At 47.0% G+C, this 21,154-nt stretch overlaps 1 protein-coding gene across 1 annotated transcript in view; it reads left to right on the forward strand.

The window, feature by feature from the left end:
• The window catches only part of Atp10b (ATPase, class V, type 10B), a 132,714-nt gene that overhangs the window by 58,132 nt on the left and 53,428 nt on the right, over positions 1 to 21,154 (forward strand). Inside the window, exons 3-4 of the mRNA XM_013028609.1 lie at positions 16,434 to 16,732; positions 18,162 to 18,356. Coding sequence (XP_012884063.1) covers positions 16,434 to 16,732; positions 18,162 to 18,356 — 494 coding nt within the window. The remainder of the gene's footprint in view (positions 1 to 16,433; positions 16,733 to 18,161; positions 18,357 to 21,154) is intronic.

The raw sequence follows: 21,154 nt of genomic DNA on the forward strand, positions 1-21,154 counted from the left end.
TAAGCTGGCCACACAGTCATCTCCTCCACGTCTGAGGGAGACATCTGAATTCAGTGGTTATGCAACTGACCAAAATTAGGCTGGAAAACCCCAAGTCTGGCTCATCACCCTGGGACTGGTGGGAAAGCTCAGCTCATGTGGCCATGACTGAGACCCCCAAGTTGGTCCTGTTACTCACAGCGCCGGAGGGCTTTCGGAGCTGGGGGGACGGTGAGCCTTTTTTTCTTTTGTACTCAGTGGCTGTGTGAAGGGTGGATGAAGGGTATTTGGTTTTAATTGGGAAATGCTACCAATTGTCCGAGGCTCATTTAAAAACCCATTCGAATCAGGACGTGGAGGAAAGGAGAAAAGCTGTCAGTGCCCGGCATTGTAGGGAATGTTTGGGTCTGTCCAAGCTCACCAGCGAGGGTTACCCTGAATGTTAAGAAGCTGGCAAAGTCAATTTCAAGACACGGGGTGGGGAGGAGGAGGAGGCGTCTGGGCCAATTCACATGAGGGCCTGGGCACGCTTGTGATTCTCACAGCTTCCAAAGGCGCTAACGCTTTGATCCACACTGCAGCCTGCTTCCTGCAGCTGCTTCTCCAGCCCAGCCACATGGGCAGGAGAAGCTCCCCTGTCCGCTCCCCGCCTCCCACCCCTCCATGCTGGCTCAGTCCCCACCCAGCTGCTCCCTTGTCCTGGAGCCACCAGTCAGGCTGAGGGAAAGAAGTGGTGGGCCAGAAGACAGATGAGAGGAGGGACGGAAGGGGGGGCCAGGGTGTCCGCAGGCTATAAGAGCAGAGGAAAGAGATCTCCAGGAGGGCTGCGTGCTCCTTTTGTGGCATTCCTGTAGCAAATCACTAGAAACTGGGTGTGTTCGGTGACACCCCCACCCCCACCAAGATTGATCTTCTTACAATCCTACAGGCTAGAAATGTGGAATCAAGGCGGCAGCTGGGCTGGGCTCTCTTCAGCATCTCCAGTCCTGGAACCTTCCCTCCTTCCTCCAGTCCAGAGAGCTCAGCGGCCGCCTTGATTTCACATTTCTAGCCTGCAGGAGAGGCCTTGGGGAGGGGCAGCAGTACGGCATCTCGGCCTCTGCAGACGCGCTGATCTCTTTCCTGCGTATCTCTGTGGGTTTTCTTTTTATAAGGTCATCTCCTGGCTGCTAGTCCACTCTAATCTGACCCCATTTCCTAAATAAAGTCACATGATCAGAAACTAGACGGCAGGTCTTCAATCTATCTCGGCAGTGGGTGGGGCAAAATTCAACTTCTAACAGGCTGTTTAAAGGGCTGCTGGCTCCTGAATTCAGCACAGCCCAGTAGATGGGGCTGGGGAGGTTAGAAAAGTACCACCACCCAAGGTCAAAAACTAAAAAGGGAGCCAGGCACCAGCCGCTCACACCTGTCATCCTAGCTAATCAGAAGGCTGAGATCTGAGGATTGTGGCTCAAAGCCAGCCTGGGTAGAAAAGTCCATGAGACTCTTATCTCCAATGAATCACCAAAAAGCTGCAAGTGGGGCCTGTGGCTCAAGTGGTAGAGTGCTAGCCTTGAGCAAAACAAAAAACCTCGGGGACAGTGCACAGGTTCTGAGTTCAAGTTCCAGTACCAGCACACAAAAAAAAAAGGCTGCAGAGGCCAAGCAGGAAACATAATAAGTTCTGGAATAATAATAATGATTATTATTATATAAAATATGTAATATAATAATATATAACATATATTAAATATATTATATGTTATAATGTTATTATATAATAATATATTATTATTGTTGTTATTGTTATTGTTGATAGTTGTACTTGTCCTATAGCAGCAGTGATGCCCTGGTCAGGAGCAATGGCTGCTCAGCTGTAGTTTCTGTTGCCTTTTATGAGCTCAGGGATGCCCAAACAATCTTCCTATTGTTCTTAAAACCTAGGCAGCCATCTTTCCTCCAAACAGCACAAGCCAACCCACACCCATCTGCAAAGAAGGCAGAGGTATGAGTAGCCAATTTGTCCCACAAGGCTAAAATTGCAGGCTTGTCACTTGCTGTGTGATCTTGAGCGATTCACCTGGCTTTCTGGGGGCCACAGTGTCCTCACAAGGGTTGAGATGCCTTTACTTAACGATCTCTCTCAGTGGATGATAGTGAGTGGAGGTCAAGGCTCAGCCACGTGGGGCTCCGTACTCACAGAACTGGGGGGAGGTGGCTTATAGAAACAAGCCTTACACATTGTGAAGTTAGAGCATTACCCAACTTAAAGTTGTAAGAAAGTGCCCCACCATAGAGGGGTATGAAGCCCTCAGTTTAAATTCCTGGCCTCTACTCACTGCTCAGCATTGACATTCCAGACCTCACCATTTGTGACAGTACCAGGGCCTGGGTGCTGTCCCTGAGCTCTTTTGCTCAAGACTAGCGCTCTACCACTTGGAGACAGGGCCCCATTTCCAGTTTCCTGGTGGTTGATCGGAGAGAAGAGTCTTATGGACTTTCCTGCCCCAGCTGGCATCGAACCTCGATCCCAGATCTCAGCCTCCTGAGTAGCTAGGATGACAGGCATGAGCCACCAGCACCTGGCTTATCTTTAAAAATAAAAATCAAAATTCCAAATAAATCCGAGTAGAGCACATTGAATTAGAATACTTCAGAGGTGTTATTTGGCGACAGCCCTGTGATTTTGAAGATATTTTAGGTGATGTTTAATTTTTTGGTTTAAAAAACAACTCAATATATTTTTGTTCAGCTGTTAATCACATGCACTGGCTGGTTGCTGCCCGCCTCCTGGAGGTCCAGCTGCCGTGGTTTACCATTATTCAGCTTTCTCTTGACCTCAGATCAGCTGCTAAAGATTTATTTTTTTTAGTTTTATCATCTAAGACAGTTCTCTCTCACCAACTCCTTTCTCACTCCCAAAATTGTGATATTAAAAGAAATGCCTGGAGAACTTGCCCAGATAGGGTTTTCTCTTACTAAGAGGTATCCTTCATTCATTTTTTATTAGTATTATTTTTTTGCCTGTCCTGGAGCTTGAACTCAGGGCCTGGGTGCCGTCCCTGAGCTTCTTTTTACTCAAGGCTAGCACTCTTCCACATAAGCCATAGCGCCACTTCTGAATTTTTCTGAGTAGTTTATCGGAAATAAGAATCAAATGGACTTTTCTGCTCAGGCTGGCTTTGAACTGTGTGATCCTCAGATCTCAGTCTCAGCTAGGATTACAGATGTGAGCCACCAATGCCCGCCGATCCTTTGTTTTGTCGATAGAAATTACTTTGATATAAACTTTGGGCCTCGTTTTTTATTTTGGTACTTTGAAGTGGTCTCTTTCCCACTGTGTCATTACTTCAGATGCACATGCTGTGTAAGCATAGGCATGAAGAGTTGAAATTCATTCATTCAACCACAGTCTAAGTTGGAATCCTAGTTCATCCATGCATCTATGAACCTAGCCCTGAAACCTTCAACTTTGGTTTTGATATCTAGGAAAATGGGGACAGCAATGGTACCAGCCTCTGAGGGCTATGGTACGAACATAATCCAATACTGCAGGCAGAGTGCTTAGGCAGGTCATACACAGACAGTCAGCATTCCCTGTGTACTGTCACCTCTATTCTCATTACTGGTACAATTACTTCTAACTATCCCTTCATTTCCCTTCCTTCGAGTTCAGCTAGAAGTATCTAGAGGTAATGGCTTTCTGGCAATCAGGGGATTGCCTTAGGAATTTCTGTTGATTTTTTTTATAGTCCTGGGGCTTAAACTCAGAGCCTGGGCACTGTCCCTGAGCCTCTTTGTGCTCAAAGCTAGTACTCTACCACTTGAGCTACAGCACCACTTCCAGCTTTTTCAGAGTCATTGATTCCATGTAGGGGTCTCACGACTTTCTTATCTGGGCTGGCTTTGAACCATGATCCTCAGATCTCAGCCTCCTGAGTAGCTAGGATTATAGGTATGAGCCACCAGGACTCAAATTGATAGTCTATTTTTTTAAGTTCATGAAAAGATCCTTGATCTAATAAGACACCAGATAGCACTGAGACACTAGATCTGTCCCTAATGGTTAAATTATTTTAATCCACTGCCAATTTCTATGGAATAGCATCCTGCCAGGCTGGACGTTATCCTCTTCATCTCATGACCCGTGAAGATGGAGATCGGTTCAGCTGAGCTCTTGGGAGAGAAAAAGTAAAAGGTGAAAAGCACAAAACAGATTTCAGCACGCAGTGATACTCTCGTTCTCTGTAATTGCTGCTACAGCTGCTGTTGTATTTGTTTCTGGGGACAAGAATTGACAAAGCGGTGAAGCCACAACTCCTGCAGGCTCCTAGACAAGGAGAAGCTATAGGGAAACCCTCCCTAAAAGTCAATCAAGACAGAGTCTGGATTAGGAACAACCACATCTCTGACTGCTAGTCCAGTTTCTTACCCCGATGGGCAGGGACTACTACCATCACCCCCTTTGGGCCTCATCAGTAGGCTGGATAGAGTGACATACAGCAGTTGACTCTACAAAAGGCATAGACCCTTCTGTCTGCATTTCGTCAGAGCTGTCTGTCTTTCCTTCTGGAGCTGACGCTCAGGGTTAACAGGCATCCTGACAGCCAGCGAGGCATTGCCTCTGGCCACAGCCGACAGAGCGTGACCGCTTCCCAGAGCGCCATGCACACAAGCCTGGGCTAGGGCTCCGTCCACCACCGAGGGAGGCAGAGGAGATTGCTTGCAGAATAAACAGGCCACTTCTTAAAGATGGCTCCTGGATACTGAATAGCTCCCTCATGGAAGCCAGATGGAGGGGAGTGAGGATTCTTCTTCCCGATTCTTCCTTGTGGAAAGATGCTTCAATCTGTCTCCACACGTGGAAATTCTTCAGTCACATGCGGCCACCTGCTGCGCTCTTCCTGCAGTCACGACTGACCCCTTCGAGTCATCTGTACCCTCCTGCAGACTCTGCTTGTACCTCTAGTAGCTCTTTGCAAGATGTCAGCACCATGACAGACACACACTCACACAGGGAAGCAGAGGGGAAAGAGTAGTGGAAAGACAGAATTCTGCAGGAATCTTCCCTTTGGCGCTCAGAACTGGGATTGACCATATGCTATATTTTTGTATTTTATATATTTTATTGTATATATGTTTTTCTTGGTCAGTCCTGGGGCTTGAACTCAGGGCCTTTGACACTGCCCCTGAGCCTCTCTGTGCTCAAGGCTAGCATCTACCACTTGAGCCACAGTGCCATCTATGGCTTTTTCTGAGTCATTTCTGGAGTTAAGAGTCTCATGGACTTTCCTGTCCAGGCTGGCTTCAAACCACAATCCTCAGATCTCAGCCTCCTAAGTAGCTAGGATGACAGGCGTGAACCACCATTACATGGCTTGACTGACCATATTCTAACCAACTGAAGTGTCTAGAATGCCCACAAAGGGACAGACAAACCTCTTTATTTCTACATCTCCAGAGGATGCTGACTATTCCCCTCATGTGAGAATGATGAAAATCCTCCACAATCTGAAGCCTTGAGAGAACCTAATGGTGATTCCATTCAGGATCCACAGAGGACAGACAGACTGACACTAAGAATGAGGTCCTCCTAAGGTCTTCAGACAGTAAGCAGCAGAGTTGAGACAGAATCAGGGACCTCTGCGGCTTCCATGCTCAGAGCCTGTCTACAAGCAGCTGGGTTTTACCTGGCTTCCACGGTTCCAAGCTTGAACACTGGCATCCCTCATTCTCCCAAGACTATTCCTAGGGCTTGTTTCTCAGACAAGGATTCCACCAGGCCTGCACAGCTGCTCTGCTTACGCCCACCTGAGCTCCTCCGGTCAGGGTGCACCTACACCTGAGGTTTCTTCCCAGAGAGTAGTGATATATAGCATGAACACTCAGAGTTCATGCCTTCCGTGTATTGGATGCTGGGCTAGCACAGAGTAGGTAGACAGGAGGTGAGAGCCTTTTCCTCCTCCTTTCCTGCTCTGGCTTTGCTTCTTCCTCCCCTCCTTCCTTCTCGGACCTCCGATCTTCTCTTAGGATAGGAGTGTGTCCCTCAACTCACAGTGAGGAAGAAAATGCCAAATGCAAGGAACCGGATCCTTGAAGCATGCTGGAGAGACCCACAGCGCTTGACACAGCTCCTGACAGCGTGGTCCAGGGTGGGGATGAGTGATGCTAACACTCTGTAATGACTTAGCGCCACTCCGGGTCTGGTGTGAATTGAAGATGAAAATATGTTTTCCAAAAATACCCAGGCCACTGCTGGTGTCTGTGCCTGACTTGCCTGTGCTTACACACAGCGAGCACGTCTGAGCTCACACGCCAGGAGAGTGAAGATAGGCCCTGCATGTGGTTTGAGAAAACGGGACATTCGCTACACAGAGGAAGAGTCTTGAGTGTACAGCACTAGCATCAGCCACATTGTAAAACAAGGTCTGAGAGGGAAAAAAATTGGCACCATCTACTGAGCTTGTGCATGATTGCTGAATGCTTCCTGAAATCGTCAGGTGGACTGGAGCATGTTCCATGGGCTTGTGCCTTGGACCTGTTCCCCATTCCTCCATCACCACACATCCTAACACTCGGTGACTCGGGGTGAGACAAGTAGGAAGATCACAGTCCAGGAATAAAGTAAAACCCTCCCTAGAGAATAACCAGTGCAAGCTGGACGCTGGTGGCTCACACCTGTAATCCCAGCTACTTGGGGGACTGAGATGTGAGGATCACAGTTCGAAGTTGGCCAGGAAAATCTATGAGACTCTTATCTCCACTAAACTACACACACACACATACACACAAAGCCAGAAGTGGCTCAAATGGTAGAGTGTTAGCCTTGAGCAAAAGAAACTCAGAGACAGTACTTAGGGCCTCAGTTCAAGCCCCAGGATCGGTACCCAAAATAACCAGTGCAAAAAGAGGCTGGAGGTATATGGCTCAAGCAGTAGAACACCTACCTAGCAAGTGCCAGGTCCAGGAGCTCAATCTCCAATACCACAAAAGAAGAGAAGAGAAGTCCTGGAGTTTGCCCTTCTCTTCCCTTTACCTCTTTGCCCTTCCAGTCTCAGTGTAGCAACTGAGTAAGAGAAACAAACTCTCCTGAACTCTCCTTCTTTTCTCCAGCAAGATCTAGAGGCAATGGCTTCCCACAGGTCCCAGAAAAGCAGAGTTGACTTGAGAAGAAATGACCCCAACTCAACACCACCAACCATTTTGCTTTCCATCTGTCCAGGCTCATTTTTTTGTAACTGGCCCTTTCTTGTTTGGCTTCCTCCATACATGCCTCTCCATCCTTCCTGCTTCATCATCAACTTTCCCTTTCTTTTCTACATCAGACATTGTCTCTGTCCATCGGAAATGTTTTCTTGATCCAGCCAGAGGAAGTCATTAAATAAACCAGGGGAATATTAAGTCATTAAATCAACAGGTGTTTACGCGAATGAGTCTAAACCACAGATTTCAAAAAATCTCTGCCTTTGTTCAGCTTGTATTTTCGGCACTGGAAAGCAAAGCGATACACAAGTCGAAAAGTAGTTAGAAAGATTTCTCAGGTGGGGCTAAAGGCTCGGAATGAAAATTTATGTCAGGAAGCATGCCAGAGATTACAGAGGAAGAGAGAGCTCAGAGTTTTAAAGATGGCGGTCAGGGAAACCTGAATGATAAAAGAGCAAGACGTGCCAACAGGAAGGAAATGCTGAAATAAGCCAGCTGAGAGAGGAAGTTGGGTTGGACGAAGGTAGTTATTGGTGGAGGTGATGAAGAACGTTCAGACTATATGTACACACCCATTAGAGAGTATGTGTACACACCCATTAGAGAGTATGGAGACTTCTTTTCCTATTGGAGAGTTCTGAGTTTGAACTCAGGGCCTTATTCATGCTTAGCAACCATTCTATCACTTAAGCTATTCTCTCAGCCTTTACTTGTATTTGAGATCGTCTCTTCGTGCCTAGACTGTGATCCTCCTATGTATGCTTCTCCCCTGTCTCTTGGATGATATATTCATGCCGCCACACCCCACCATTAGTTGAGATGGAGCCTCACTAACTTTTATGTACCAGCTTTTTTTCTTTCATCAAACCCACAATCCTCAGCCATCCACTTCCCAGATACCTAGTGTGATAATCATGAGCCACTGCCCCAGCCATCCCAATTGACTGTATGTGTTTGGATGGAGGATTAAGAGGAATAGGACAATGAAAACAGAAGTTTATGGCTGATAACTTACAAGTTGGACTTGACCTGGCCATTCAAGGACAATTACACTTAAGCTCTCTGCCACCATTGTCAAGTGGGGGAAATAACCAACATGATAATAAATAAATATAATTTTTTAATGCTGTGAAAGTTCATTGAGTTCATGCACCCAAGATGCTTAGCATTATTTCTGGTGCATTCCCAAAGTATCGTCATCATTGTTTTTGAGGGAAGGCAATAATGGTGTTTGAACTCCCAAGCCTTGGCTGCTTTTACCACCTGAGATACACCTCCGGCCCTTTGGGTGCCTTTGGAGAACCTGTCACGCTTGCCTTCACTTCGTGTTCTTTATCCTCCCCATCAGAATATATGCCAAGGAGTCCCTTGTTTCCCTAGATGCTGGGGACTGAACCTGGAGCCTCATGTCTGTCCAGAAAACTCTCTGCCACTTAAGTCTAGGCCCCCGGCCCAAGTGGATGGAAAGTTCTAGCTACTATGAACCAGCAATAAGAGCTCTGAGATTACAGAAGCTCCTGACTCTGAAATCTTTGGGAGGGGGCGGTGTTCTCTAATTAACAGAGCCCTGCCAGCCTCCATCCCCCAGCCCTGCTGTCAGAGGGCCACCCATCTCCGGGCTGGCTGGCCATTCCCAGGATGCTTTGCCTGGCTGTGCATGGCTGCATGAGTCAGGAAAAGGGCAGAGGGCCAATTAGATTGGAACGGCATCTGGTCTTTGGAGGCCCTTGTCAGGGTGAAGACTATTGGATATTCCAGAGATGACAGCTGCTTCTTTATTTGGGCTGATCTCGGGGGTTAAAGGTCATTTGTAAATAAGATTTGCTCCATTTGGTATGGCAAGTGCTGTTCTCCGTGTTACTTTTTTTTTCCCTGTGTGTTGACAACGGTTTGAAAGGCCATTGGGTCTGTAATGAATATTTCAACTCCTTCTGAGGAGCTGAGGGAGCTGGCAACAGTAAGACAGGTTTGTGAGGGCCGGGGTGACCAGTGTGTGGGAAGAGAAAGAATGAATGGATGATGAAGGAAGGAAGGCAAGACACTGGGTGATTATCTCCCCTACCTTAGCTAGAGGAGGGAGAAAGAAGCTAGATTCCATGGGTGAGCCTTTACATCGGAGGTCTACGTTTCTTGTACAGTTGGTATTTCATGGAACACAGGCTTCCGGGAAATCGTCGTATCCCGTTGTGAGGATAGACAACAGATTTTAATCCGAGTTAAGGGATTTTGAAGAACCTGTGGACTGTCTGAAATGTGTGTCTTTGGATATGTTTAGTTAAGACCAACTTATGCTGGCCACTGGATGGCTCACACCTGTAATCCTGGCTCCTCAGGAGAATGGGATCTGAGGATCATAGTTCGAATCCAGCCAGGGAAGGAAAATCTGTGAGATTCTTTATGTCCGATTAACCACCACAAAAGCCAGACATAGAGCTATGGTTTCAACTTGAATGCTCAGGAACACACCCCAGCCTTGAGCTCAAGCCCTAGGACCAGCACATAAAACAAAAATAAAATTAAAGGAAGACCAACTTACTACAACTGAAGCTGTGATTGTTCCAATGCTTTAGAAGTGTTCTCTCCTGACAGCCTCACAACCTGGGTCAATAGTAGTGTTATTCCTACACAAAGGAGGTACCCGAGCTAGTCATGGTGGTAAATGCTGTAGTCCATTATATAAGTGGTAAAAATAGGAGGATCACAGTCCAAGGCTGAACCTGAGCAAAAACAGCAAGAGCCTATTCAAATAAATAAATAAATAGATAACTAAAGCAGAAAAAGCACTGGGACAGGGCTTTGGAAGTAGAGTACGGGCCTAGTCCTGAGTCTCCTACCATCTAGGTATTCTGAGGAACTTCATGAGCAGTTATTAGGCCTTACAGCTAGTAAGCAGCAGAACTAAGATTTGCAACAAATGGGATGTGAATTGCTATGAGAGGTCAGAAAGAGTCTAACAGGGAAGGACCATCGTGGGTTGTGTCAACCATTGGAATCCAGCCATGGGAAGTCATGGCGGGGCGGGGGGGGGGGGGGGGGGTCTGTAACCTTTTGCCTGGACTTGTAATACTCCTTGGGGCTTTCTCTGCAAAGCCCACCTGTGAGCTCACCCAGCAGCTGGAACTCGGCCACCATGGCAGGCCAGCACTGGCGCCTACTTCCAGATCCTCGGCCTCTTCCCAGGGGCTTCTCACAGTTTTTCTTCCTGCCGTCTCCCAGGCAAGATGAATACAGAGGTTTAGCAGTTCCTGACCATCCTGAGTTGTACTCTGCCCATCCCACGCCCCCTTTTGATGCTACGGGAATATAGCAGCAAAGGGTGTGCTTTGTCTGAGGCGTGGCCACAATAGAGACTTAATTCCTGGAGATATTATGTTTCCCTTGACACTAATCAGGATTCTCAGTCAGGTCCACGTCACCCTGACCTCCCGTGAACGTTCATGATCCAGGAAGTATCACCCGTCCGGTTGGAACAGAGCACCCCATTCCATGGGCCCCCAGATATTCTGAAGCCTTCGGTCCCCAAGCTAGAAAAGCCCACCTGGTAACTGTCCATATTTCCGCTGTATTCTTATCATAAAGAACATGTGTACGTATGCACGCACACATACACGCACACACACACACACAAACTCACATACTTCCCAGCAATCCCAGCTCCTGTTTACAACAGGCCAACTTATAGAAATCATGCCAGTTCTGAGCAGAGTGACCTGGGACCCAGCCAGGGCCATCAACACAGAAAGGCAGGGCGGAGGGCTGAGTCACAGACTATAATAGTCTTGCCTTTGTGAATGGACAGGCAATGTTCACACTTCTCCACCTGAGCAATCATTCTCGTGCAAAGATAAGAACAGATATGATGTCAGATCAAAGGAGTCCCCAGGCTGGACAGAGGATAGTTTGAGAAGAGGGGTGGGGGGTCCACAAACTCAGGAGAAGAGCTACAGTCAGAGAAAAGAACCTTCCAGAGAATTGACCTGAACCTCTTGCAAATGCAAGATGGATAATGGCCAGGAGTATTTTCTATCTCCAGACCAGGATCTAGATTTCATGGCCAAACCAGCCTGCAGAACCTCTGAGGTATGACTGATTTCTAGGCGAAGCTGAGAGAGAGTTGACTTTAATTTGAATTCAGCTCAGAGAACCCTGGAGAGCCCGAGACTTCATTGTACTCCGTGTCGTAAAAAGAAAGAAAAAGATTACACTGCAACCTTTCCACTCGCCATTCGATTTTCTTTTTTTTTTTGTCTCTTTAATAAATGTTTGCAGAAGCAGGTATTCGAAGGGGCCTATTTTCCCCCCTTCATTTGCTTCCATGATTTGCGTTGGTATTTTTATGGCATATGAAGTTTCCATAAGCAGTTATGCGATCGCACCAATGGGAAATAAAGGTTTCAATTACTGTTGCTAGATTTGCCAGCAGAAAATAATTAGGCTGGGGTTGCAGCAAGAGGAGCCATAAGGTCTCTGGTGCCTTGCGAAGGTATTCCAGAACCTTCCTCCAGGAGACACGTGATTTCTTTACTGAGATGTACTGGTGTTCCAACAATTCAGTGGCTGGTCACAGCCTGTTTCTTGCCTGAGAAAACTCTAGAATCAACTCCTTAGCATCCATGTTTCTCACCTCACTTCACAAATCTGTTCCCCTGTCTTTGTGCTAAACCAGAAGCCCAGAGCACTTGACCTTGACAAGGCCCCGCCCACATTTCCCAGGTCCCAGCTCGCCAGCCTCGCCTGTGTGAACTTGCCTTTTAATTGCTTTCAGCCCTACGGACTTTGAACACCTTTTGCTACCCTGCAGCTCAGCCCTGATTCACTCAGCTTCTGTGTGCAATTTAGTCCCTTCTCATTAGACCCAACTTCATTATGTCATCAGTAAAACAAACCAAAAAGCATCTATGAAACAACTTTTTAAGTGCCATCGCATTTCGGCCCGGAGGGGTATGAAACAATGAAATTATGCATCCGATCGTACCTGTCTCAGAAAGCAAAGCTGGCCTGCATTGTCTCTTTATTTCCCCAGATCGTTTACCCGCCATCAGGGAGATACAGGGGAGGTGGAGGTTGGAATAGAGAGAGGAAAGGGAGGAGGGCTGCTCTAGGTTCCCGTGGAGGGTAAGTAGAGTCTCAGGCAGTGTCTCCCACTTGCTCGGTGACCACTGCTAACTTCAGCAGGTGTTAGGACTGGTTCTCAGGGTGATCTCTCCCTTCCTCCTTCCCCCTCCTCCCTCCCCTCCTCCTTTTATTCCCCATGGCTGCTGATTCTAAGGTCTGATCTGAGCCAAGAGGGCAGCCTCCTATTTATCATTCTTGGATATAAGACCCAAAATGCCTCCGGACCCCCCCCCCAACTCCGGTTCTCTAAATGGCCACTGCTACTCATCCCAGGGAACATATCTTTTTGGCACGTTTTCTTCAGACAATTTCTGTCACTTCCTCTCTGCCATTTATCCAGCGCCCCATTGCCGGCCTGCACATTGCCTTTGTTGGGTCAGAGTCTGCACGGCTGAGCCTCCCTCTCCTCAGCATCTTGATCAAGGACCCCGCTCTGGTCGTAGATGCCCTCTGAAACACCAGTGTGGCCACCCTTCCAGAAGCCACAGGTCTCTCTCGTCATCCAAGAGTTCTCTTGGGTCCCTCAGCGAGTAGCTGTCATTCCAGGACTCAGGAACAGGGCAACTATACTATAGCAGATTCCACTGTGAGAGCAGCAGTATCTCTAAACAGAGACAAGTGGCTCACGTCTGTCTCAAGCATGTTACGTGTCTGTGCTGGAGACCATGCCAGACGCACGTACGCACATGCTGACACCTTGCTGTCGGCAGCCTCGCTCAGAGGACTGGGTTTGGGAGCTGCTGTCGTGCCTTAAGATGTGATGACAGGGTGTCCAAGTGGTTGCAGGACATAGAAGGTCTTCCTTCTGCCATCAAGATACCTAAGATCAGCCGGGGCCAGTGGCTCACGCCCGTAATCCTAGCTACTCAGGAGGCTGAGATCCGAGGATCACGGTTCAAAGCCAGCCCGGGCAGGAAAGACCGTGAAGACTCCTATCTCCAATAAACCACTAGAAAACTAGAAGTGGTGCTGTAGATCAAGTGGTAGAGTGCTCGCCTTGAGCTGAAGAGCTGAGGGACAGTGCCCAGGCCCAGAGTTCAGGTCCCATGACCGACAAAAAAAAAAAAGATACCTAAGATCAGCATGGCTCTATCTGATTGTCAGGCTGAGCATGACTCTGACACATCTATACTCATCTTTTTGAAAGAAATGTCCTTTATTTAAAAACCAATGAATTGATGGAATCCTAGAGTCTCAGGGTGATATTCACAACATGCATATAATGTATTCTGATCAAATTCATCATATCCAGGTTATTCTTTCTTTACCCCAGTCCTTCCTTCCCCTCCTTCCTAATATCTTCAAGTGGATTTCACTATGCTATTTCATAAATATATATTTATATGTGAAATTATTATATATTTCATATATTATATATTTAACAGACTATGTATTTGTATATTTATATATTTAATGTATGTTTAAATATATTTTATATATAATGTAATTCTATACATAATTTTGTAATCTATATATAATATAATATAATATATATATAATATAATAATCATGCCTCTCACCATCTCCTTCCCCCCCTTTCCCACCTGTTAATCTTCCCCATGATCATGACATCTTTGGGGAAAGTTCAAGATTCCATACATGAACAAAAACATATTTGTCTTCCTGAGTTTGGCTTATTTTACTTAACATGATCATCTCCAGTTCCCTCCATTTTCCTACAAATGCCATCATTGCATTCTTCCTTCAGGCTGCAGAATACTCCGTTGTATATGTGTGCTGCGCTTTCTTTAATCATCTGTTATGGAGCACTGATGCTGCTTCTATATCTGAGCTGTTGTGAGGTATTCAGCTATGGTCACAGGTGTGCAAGCAGCTCTCCTTAGCTATGTGCTGGAGTGGCCTAGCAGGATTATATGGTGGTCTTATGTTTTCTTTTTTTCTTTTTGTCAGTCATGGGGCTCCAACTCAGGGTCTGGGCACTGTCCCTGAGCTTTTATGCCCAAGGCTTAGTGCTCTACTACTTTGAGCCACAGCGCCACTTCCAGTTTTCTGGTAATGAATTGGAGATGAGAATCTCACAGACTTTCCTGCCTGGGCTGGCTTTGAACCAGGATATTCAGATCTCAACCTCCTGAGTAGCTAGGATTATAGGCGTGAGCCATGGGCACCCCGTTTGTAATAAATTCCGTTTAACCTGGGCCCTGACACCGTGCTATGTTGAATGATTCTCACACAGTACAACTTCCTTTGCAGCTGAGCTAAATCCACAGACCCGTCCTGGCCTTTCGACCATGAGCCGAGTAGAGTCGTTGACTTCTGAGTCCCTGCAGTAGCCTTCTAGAAAGCTGAGCCACGCCTCGGGAAATTGCCTGGTCTTGCGTATTCTTCCCGGGTTGATGAACTGTGGGGCTGTGCTCCCCAACATGGGCATACACTAGGCAGAGAGTAGAGCAGAGACACTCAAAGAAAAAAATAGCATCTTGCTCGCTTTGCTCCGGCTGGCCTCCAACTCACAATCCTCCTGCGTCTGCCTCCCAAGCAGCTGGGATTATGATTGTGAACCACCACACAACATGTATTTGTTGTTTGTTACCCAGGTATCTCAAGAGAAAATTGTGTTTGTATACTTTATACATTTTATGTAAAGACTGCTTTGAGAATTCCTGTGGTTAACTGACGGCCAATGTTCCTCTCCAATATCAGAATAATGTGCTTTGTATCGAGAAGTATAGATTTCGTTTAATTGTACAGATCTTTTCTCTCCCTCCTGGGGTCTCAAATAATTGCACCATGGCCAGCCATGAATCAATCCTCTCTCCTACACCTGCTTCCCACATAGTTGGGATTATAAACAGGGACCTCCACCCCCAGCTACCTTACTGAGGTAAGGTCTTACTATCTTATTTTGTCCAGGCTAACCTCAAACCACAGTCCTCCTAAGCTCTGTTTCCCAAGTAGCCGAGATTACAGGCATGCACCACCACACTCTGACATACTTTTAATTAAAAAAAAATCTATGCTTGCCTGGTACCAGTGGCTCATGCTTGTAATCCTAGCTGCTCAGGAGGCTGAAATCTGAGGCTCATGGTTCAAAGCCAGCCCAGGCAGGGAAGTTCGTGAGACTCTTATCTCCAATTAAACCATCAGAAAACCAGAAGTGGCGCTGTGGCTCAAGTGGTGGAGCACTAGCCTTGAGCCAAACAGCTCGGGGACAGTGCCCAGGCCCAGAGTTCAAGCCCATGAACAACCAAAAAAAAAAAATCTACTCTTGAGTAGACAATCATTCTTTAGCAAACACTTAATATTTTTACAACTTGAGCTATGTTTTGGCCCTTATGGGTTTCATGTTGAAGAAAGCTGACCTTACATTGTTAAAAATAAAGGATAGGATTATGAGAAGCAGGTGCTAATCTAATCCACCAAAAATACCTTTGTTTCCCACATCAAGCCAGTATCCACCCAATCTCTTCATTTCAATACCATTGAAGGTTCAGCCCCAGAGCGCCTTCTCTGAAATATCACAAATCTCTCTCTCTCTCTCTCTCTCTCACACACACACACACACACACACACACACACACACACACACACACACATACACTGAGCCAAAGAAACCCTAAAGCACAAACACCTTTTCTATGGTTTCAAAACAAGACAATAAACCAGGCATTGGTGGGCTCATACCTATAATCCTAGCTACTCGGGAGGCTGAGCTTTGAGGATCACAATTCAAGGCCAGCCCAAGCAGAAAAGCTCTCTGAGATTCCCTCTCCCATTAACCAGCCCAAAAAGCAGTGAGAAGAGGAAAGTTCAGTACGAATGGAGCTCCTTAATGTGATTAAGGAAACTGAAAGGGAGCCAAGTGGGAGGAGACACTGTACTAGGAATAAACCAGAGATAGAATTAGGGTCCCCCATGGTCCAGCCATATTTCTGCTTTGCCCCTGACTGCCCCAACGGGGCCGTCAATGCTTCCGCTTGTCACAGCGTCGGTGGTGCGTGTGGCTTGTGTGCTGATCTGCTCAGTCTCCGCCTGCAACTGTGGCAGATGGGTTAGGACTTAGCTATGACTCAGGTATTGGGCCTTGCGTGGACGAGCCCTGCGCCTCACCTGCCGCCCTTCCCCATACCCACAGCGACCTCCTGCAGCCTTGTACCAACCAACCCATGCTGTCTAACCGTGTCTGTCTCCAGGCCTTCAGACCTGCTTCTGGAATGACCGTCTCTGTGGACTCATCCTGGTGGCGGTGGCGGTGGCGGTGGCAAGGCCGGCCTGGCTTCCTCCGGTCTCCATCAGAGACCACGCCGCTGCTGGCGTCAGAGCACAGGCAGAGCTACAGCCTGACCGGGCAGCGGGTGGTGTTCCCCAACAACAGCTTGTGCCACCGGGACTGGGAGAGAGTCTGCAGGAGCTACTCCAGCAACACCATCCGCACAACCAAATACACCCCTCTCACCTTCCTGCCCCGGTCTCTGTGGGAGCAGTTGCACAGGTTCGTAGCCCTGGTCCTGACAAACAGCTCCAGCCAGCGTTTGTCACTCACCGGAGGCCTGTTCCCTTTGGGCCATATTTCCTTTGCATACACCCAAGATGTGATTCACTCATTTGTGTATTCAATCAGTAAATATCAGCTTGTGCGTTGGATGGTGGAGGACCAAAGAAACTCATTGAGTGTTTTCTAGCCAAAGAGACAGACATTATTTTTAAATTACAGCAACACGTACCAAAGTATAAACACGGTAAGTCCTGCCAAGGAGAGGTTGCGTGAGGATTTACGGGGAAGGACTGGGCAGAGCTGAAGAGGTCAGATAAGACTTCTTTGAGGTAATGATTGAAATATAACCTGGAAAGAATAGAAAGTCTTCGCTGAGTGAAAAGGAGAAGCAAAATGGCAGGGAAGGCAGGCAGGTGAAAATGGCAGCAGACAGGCTTGTGTGTACAAAGGCAGGGTAGAAAAGTGGAAATGAGACACACTTGAAAAACTTAAAAATATAAGCTATTCTTTTGAGACAATATAGGAAGACAGTCATTGTTCATTATAAATTAACATATGTACTCCTAAATTTAAAAAAAAAAGTTTTATGAAGTTTTAGCCTGGTGTTGGTGGCTCATGCCTGTAATCCTAGCTACTCAGGAGGTTGAGATCACAGTTCAAAAGGAACACAGTTGAAAGCCAGCCTAGGAAGACAAATGCAAGTGAATCTTAACAACCAATTAACTGCAAAAGGCCTAAGATGGAGGTATGGCTCAAGTGGTAGTGCACCAGCCTTGAGCATAGAAATTAAGCAAGAGTATAAGACTCTGACTTCAAGCTGCAGTGCTGGCATAAAATTAAAACTTATCAAGTTTTATAGTTAATATTGAGCAACTACTAGGCTTCAGAACTATCTAATAAATACCTAACTAATATAATTTAATATTAACAAATATATATAACATTTTATGAGTCCTGTCAATGAACTATGTCCACTTGGCACAAGAGCAAAACAGTCCAGGAAGCCCATCAAAGAAACAGATTAAATCCAGTTCCAGCTGATCACCGATGGCTCACACCTGTAATGCTAGCTACTCAAGAGGCTGAGATCTGAGGATTGCAGTTTGAAGCCAGCTTGGGCAGGGAAAATACCTGATTAATCACCAAAAAGTCAGAAGTGGAACTTGATAGAATGCTAGCATTGACCACAAAAAAAAAAAAAAAAAGCTCAGGGATAACACCCAGGCCCTGAGTTCAAGCCCCAGGACTGGGACCCAAAACCAAAACACATTTTAACAACCCAATTATGTAATACCGGAGATAAAATGGAATGGCATCTCAGTTGGTTAAAGGACCAATGGGAGGGAGGAAAGAGGGAATCCAGCCTCTGTTTCCTCTCCATGGTTCTCACACCTTGCTCATCCCTCCCCCACCCCAACCCCCGCAGATGGGCAAACCTCTACTTCCTGTTGCTAGTGGTCCTGAACTGGATGCCCGCCATGGAGGTCTTCCACAGGGAGATCACCATGCTACCACTGGCCATCGTCTTGTCCATCATCATGGTCAAGGACGGCGTGGAGGACTTCAAGAGGCACCGCTTTGACAGAGAGATAAACTGTTCCAATACCCGGATCTATAAAAGGTAGGTGCTAGGTTCCTCTTGGGATCAAGTCAGAGCCTTGAGCTCTGTATTGTTCTCACGTATACTGAATTCTGGGATTCTTCGTTGGGAGGTGATTTTGATGACTCAGGGCACGCTTGGTATTATGTATTTTTCTCGTCATCCTGGTGGGGCGGTGCCCCTGGTATGTGGGGGATGACCGCCAGGCATCTTTGTGGGCACACGTCCATCCACACGGACAGACGCCACGTTACAGCGAGGAATCACTATGTCGTCAAAAATGTCAAGAGCGCTAAAGTTGGAAACCTTGGTTTAACCTAGAAAAACGCTCCTTTCCTCCATCACAAGGGTGTTCAACCCTGAACATCGCTGGATCTACCTAACCCCAGTGACTCATGCCTGTCATCCTGGCTACTCAGGAGGCCAAGGATCCCAGTTCAAAGCCAACCCAGGGAGGAAAGTCCGTTAGACACTTATCTCCAGTTCACCACCAAAACAAAGCCAAAAGTGGAGCTGAGGCTGAGTGGTAGAGCACTAGCCTTGAATGAAAAAGCACAAGGACATTGCCCAGACCCTGACTTCAAGCCCAAAGGAAGTAGATTAAAATTTAATTTTAATTCCTGAAACTTCCAGAATTGAACACTAGGATGGGTCAGGTCAACTCAGGAGATTAATTTCAGGAGACTCTCTCTGGAGGGTCTCAAACAATGTCCCTTCAACATGAAAATCGGTGCCATATTGAATACCTTAAGTCTCTTGGGTGGGAAAAAACTTCTTCCTTTTGGAACTTAACCGGGTAGGTTTTAGGACCCAGAGTTGGTGCACCTGTCCCTGGCTGCCAGGAGATGGAAAACAGAAGACACCTGTGATTGATGTCAGCATTCCAACAGGTGGAGTCTAGAGCAAATAGGAGGAAATGGCCAGGTGAATACACAGCCCTTCCCTGCAAGCCCTGGTGCTGTCTGCTGGCCTTTTGTTTTTAATTTTCCTTTTGTAAAAGGGAGAGAGAGAAAGAGAGAGAGAGAGAGGAAGAGAGAAGAGAAAAGAGAGAAGAGAAAGAAAGAAAGAAAACTTCCTGGCAAAGAAGGCAAGCAAGAGATGAGGACTGAATTATGAAAAGTGCAGAGGCAGGATTGAGCAGAGATGAGGAAGGAGAGGAGGAGGAAGCGGAAGAGGAAAGAGGACAGGAAACGGCTGGTGGTCTCCAACCTGCCTTTTGAAGGCCAACCCCACAAAGACAACCCCAACCACCATCACTGCGGGAACCAGATTAAGACCAGCAAATACACGGTGCTGTCCTTCGTGCCCAAAAACCTCTTCGAGCAGCTGCACCGCTTCGCCAATCTCTATTTCGTGGCCGTGGTGATTCTGAATTTCATCCCCGTGGTGAACGCCTTCCAGCCCGGGGTGAGCGTCGTCCCCGTGTGTGTCATTCTGGTGGTCACGGCCATCAAGGACGCGTGGGAAGACTTCCGCAGGTACAAATCGGACAAAGTCATCAATAACCGGGAATGCCTGGCCTTCAGCAGGTAAGAGCAGCAAGGCCTTGCCCGGGCCGGCCAGCCAATCTGGAGGAGGGAGCGTGGAGACCCAGAGGGTCATTTCCAGCATCAGTGTTCAGTACTCTCGAGGGCCATTACAGTTGAAAAGCCAAAGAGAAAGAAGATAGGGGTCCCTCTTTTAAAACCAGAGGTCTTTGGTGGGAAATGATCTTGGCATTGGTTTTAGGGGAACAGCGGGGAGGGGATGGCATTATATTAGAAAAGCAGGATCTTGCCCGAGTCCATCATTAGCTCCCCTCTCATGACTTTTCTTTGTGGGGCGTAGGGGGCAGGGAAGCGACCTCTCTTAGTCTCCTCTTCTTGTCTAAGTTGGGAGCCATTCATTCCTGCAGTGTTCCTGGGAATGGTCATTCTTGGGGGGGAGGGGAGGGGAGGAATGCTTAGCCTGTGTGTGGCGTATAATGGATGGCCAGGAAATGCAAGCTGCAAGGATGTGTGGAATATATATATATATATATATATATATACATATATATATATATATATATATATATATATATAAAATGCCTGGAAATCCTCCAGCATTCATACCGACCTTGAGGACAATTTCTGATGCTGTTCTCTAACAAAACGAATAGTGTGGCCGACCACCTTGGCACAGTATTCAATATCCTTCGTGACACGTGGTTGTTCATTGCTCAAACGGAGCCGTTAGGGGGTCTGTTCTCGCTCTCTGGGGAAAAGGCCCATCTCTCCCTGGGACCTTACTGTGATACCCACCTAAGCTCCCTTAGGGACAGAAGGAAACAGCTTTTCCCTCCAACTGAAGGACTTCCGTTTCTTCTTTTCCTGGCTAGACCGAATTATCATGACGTTTGGGAGTACACTGGCTAGCTTAGCTACGGTGAGATTTTGATTTTTTTTTTTCTTTTCCTCCGCCTTGAGTGGAGGTATTCTAAAGAGAGGAAGACATGTTTGCTTTCCTTGCAAGAGCCGGTCATTGAGGAAGTGTTGTTTTCCTCCAGGCACCCAACCTTTTTCTCCTTTGTGGTTAGTATAGCCAGGAATCTGGGTTTGGGATGGAAGCTGGGGAGGGGGTACACATGGGCCATTGTGAACTCTGGCCTGTCCTGTTTAGACACCCCAAAATAATATCTTCTTAGTGCTGGTCTTAGAGTTAGTTGATCACCAGATCAGCCAAGGCCAGCTTTCTCCTGTCCTGTTCTCAAAAGAGATTGTGGAGAACACAGGAAAACGAAGATAATCATTTAGGCAGTAGGGCTGGGGACATAATTCCAGCGGCACGCTGGGATTCCC

The sequence above is a fragment of the Dipodomys ordii genome, unplaced genomic scaffold (assembly GCF_000151885.1).
Source record: "Dipodomys ordii isolate 6190 unplaced genomic scaffold, Dord_2.0 Scaffold112, whole genome shotgun sequence".
Taxonomy (NCBI): domain Eukaryota; kingdom Metazoa; phylum Chordata; class Mammalia; order Rodentia; family Heteromyidae; genus Dipodomys; species Dipodomys ordii.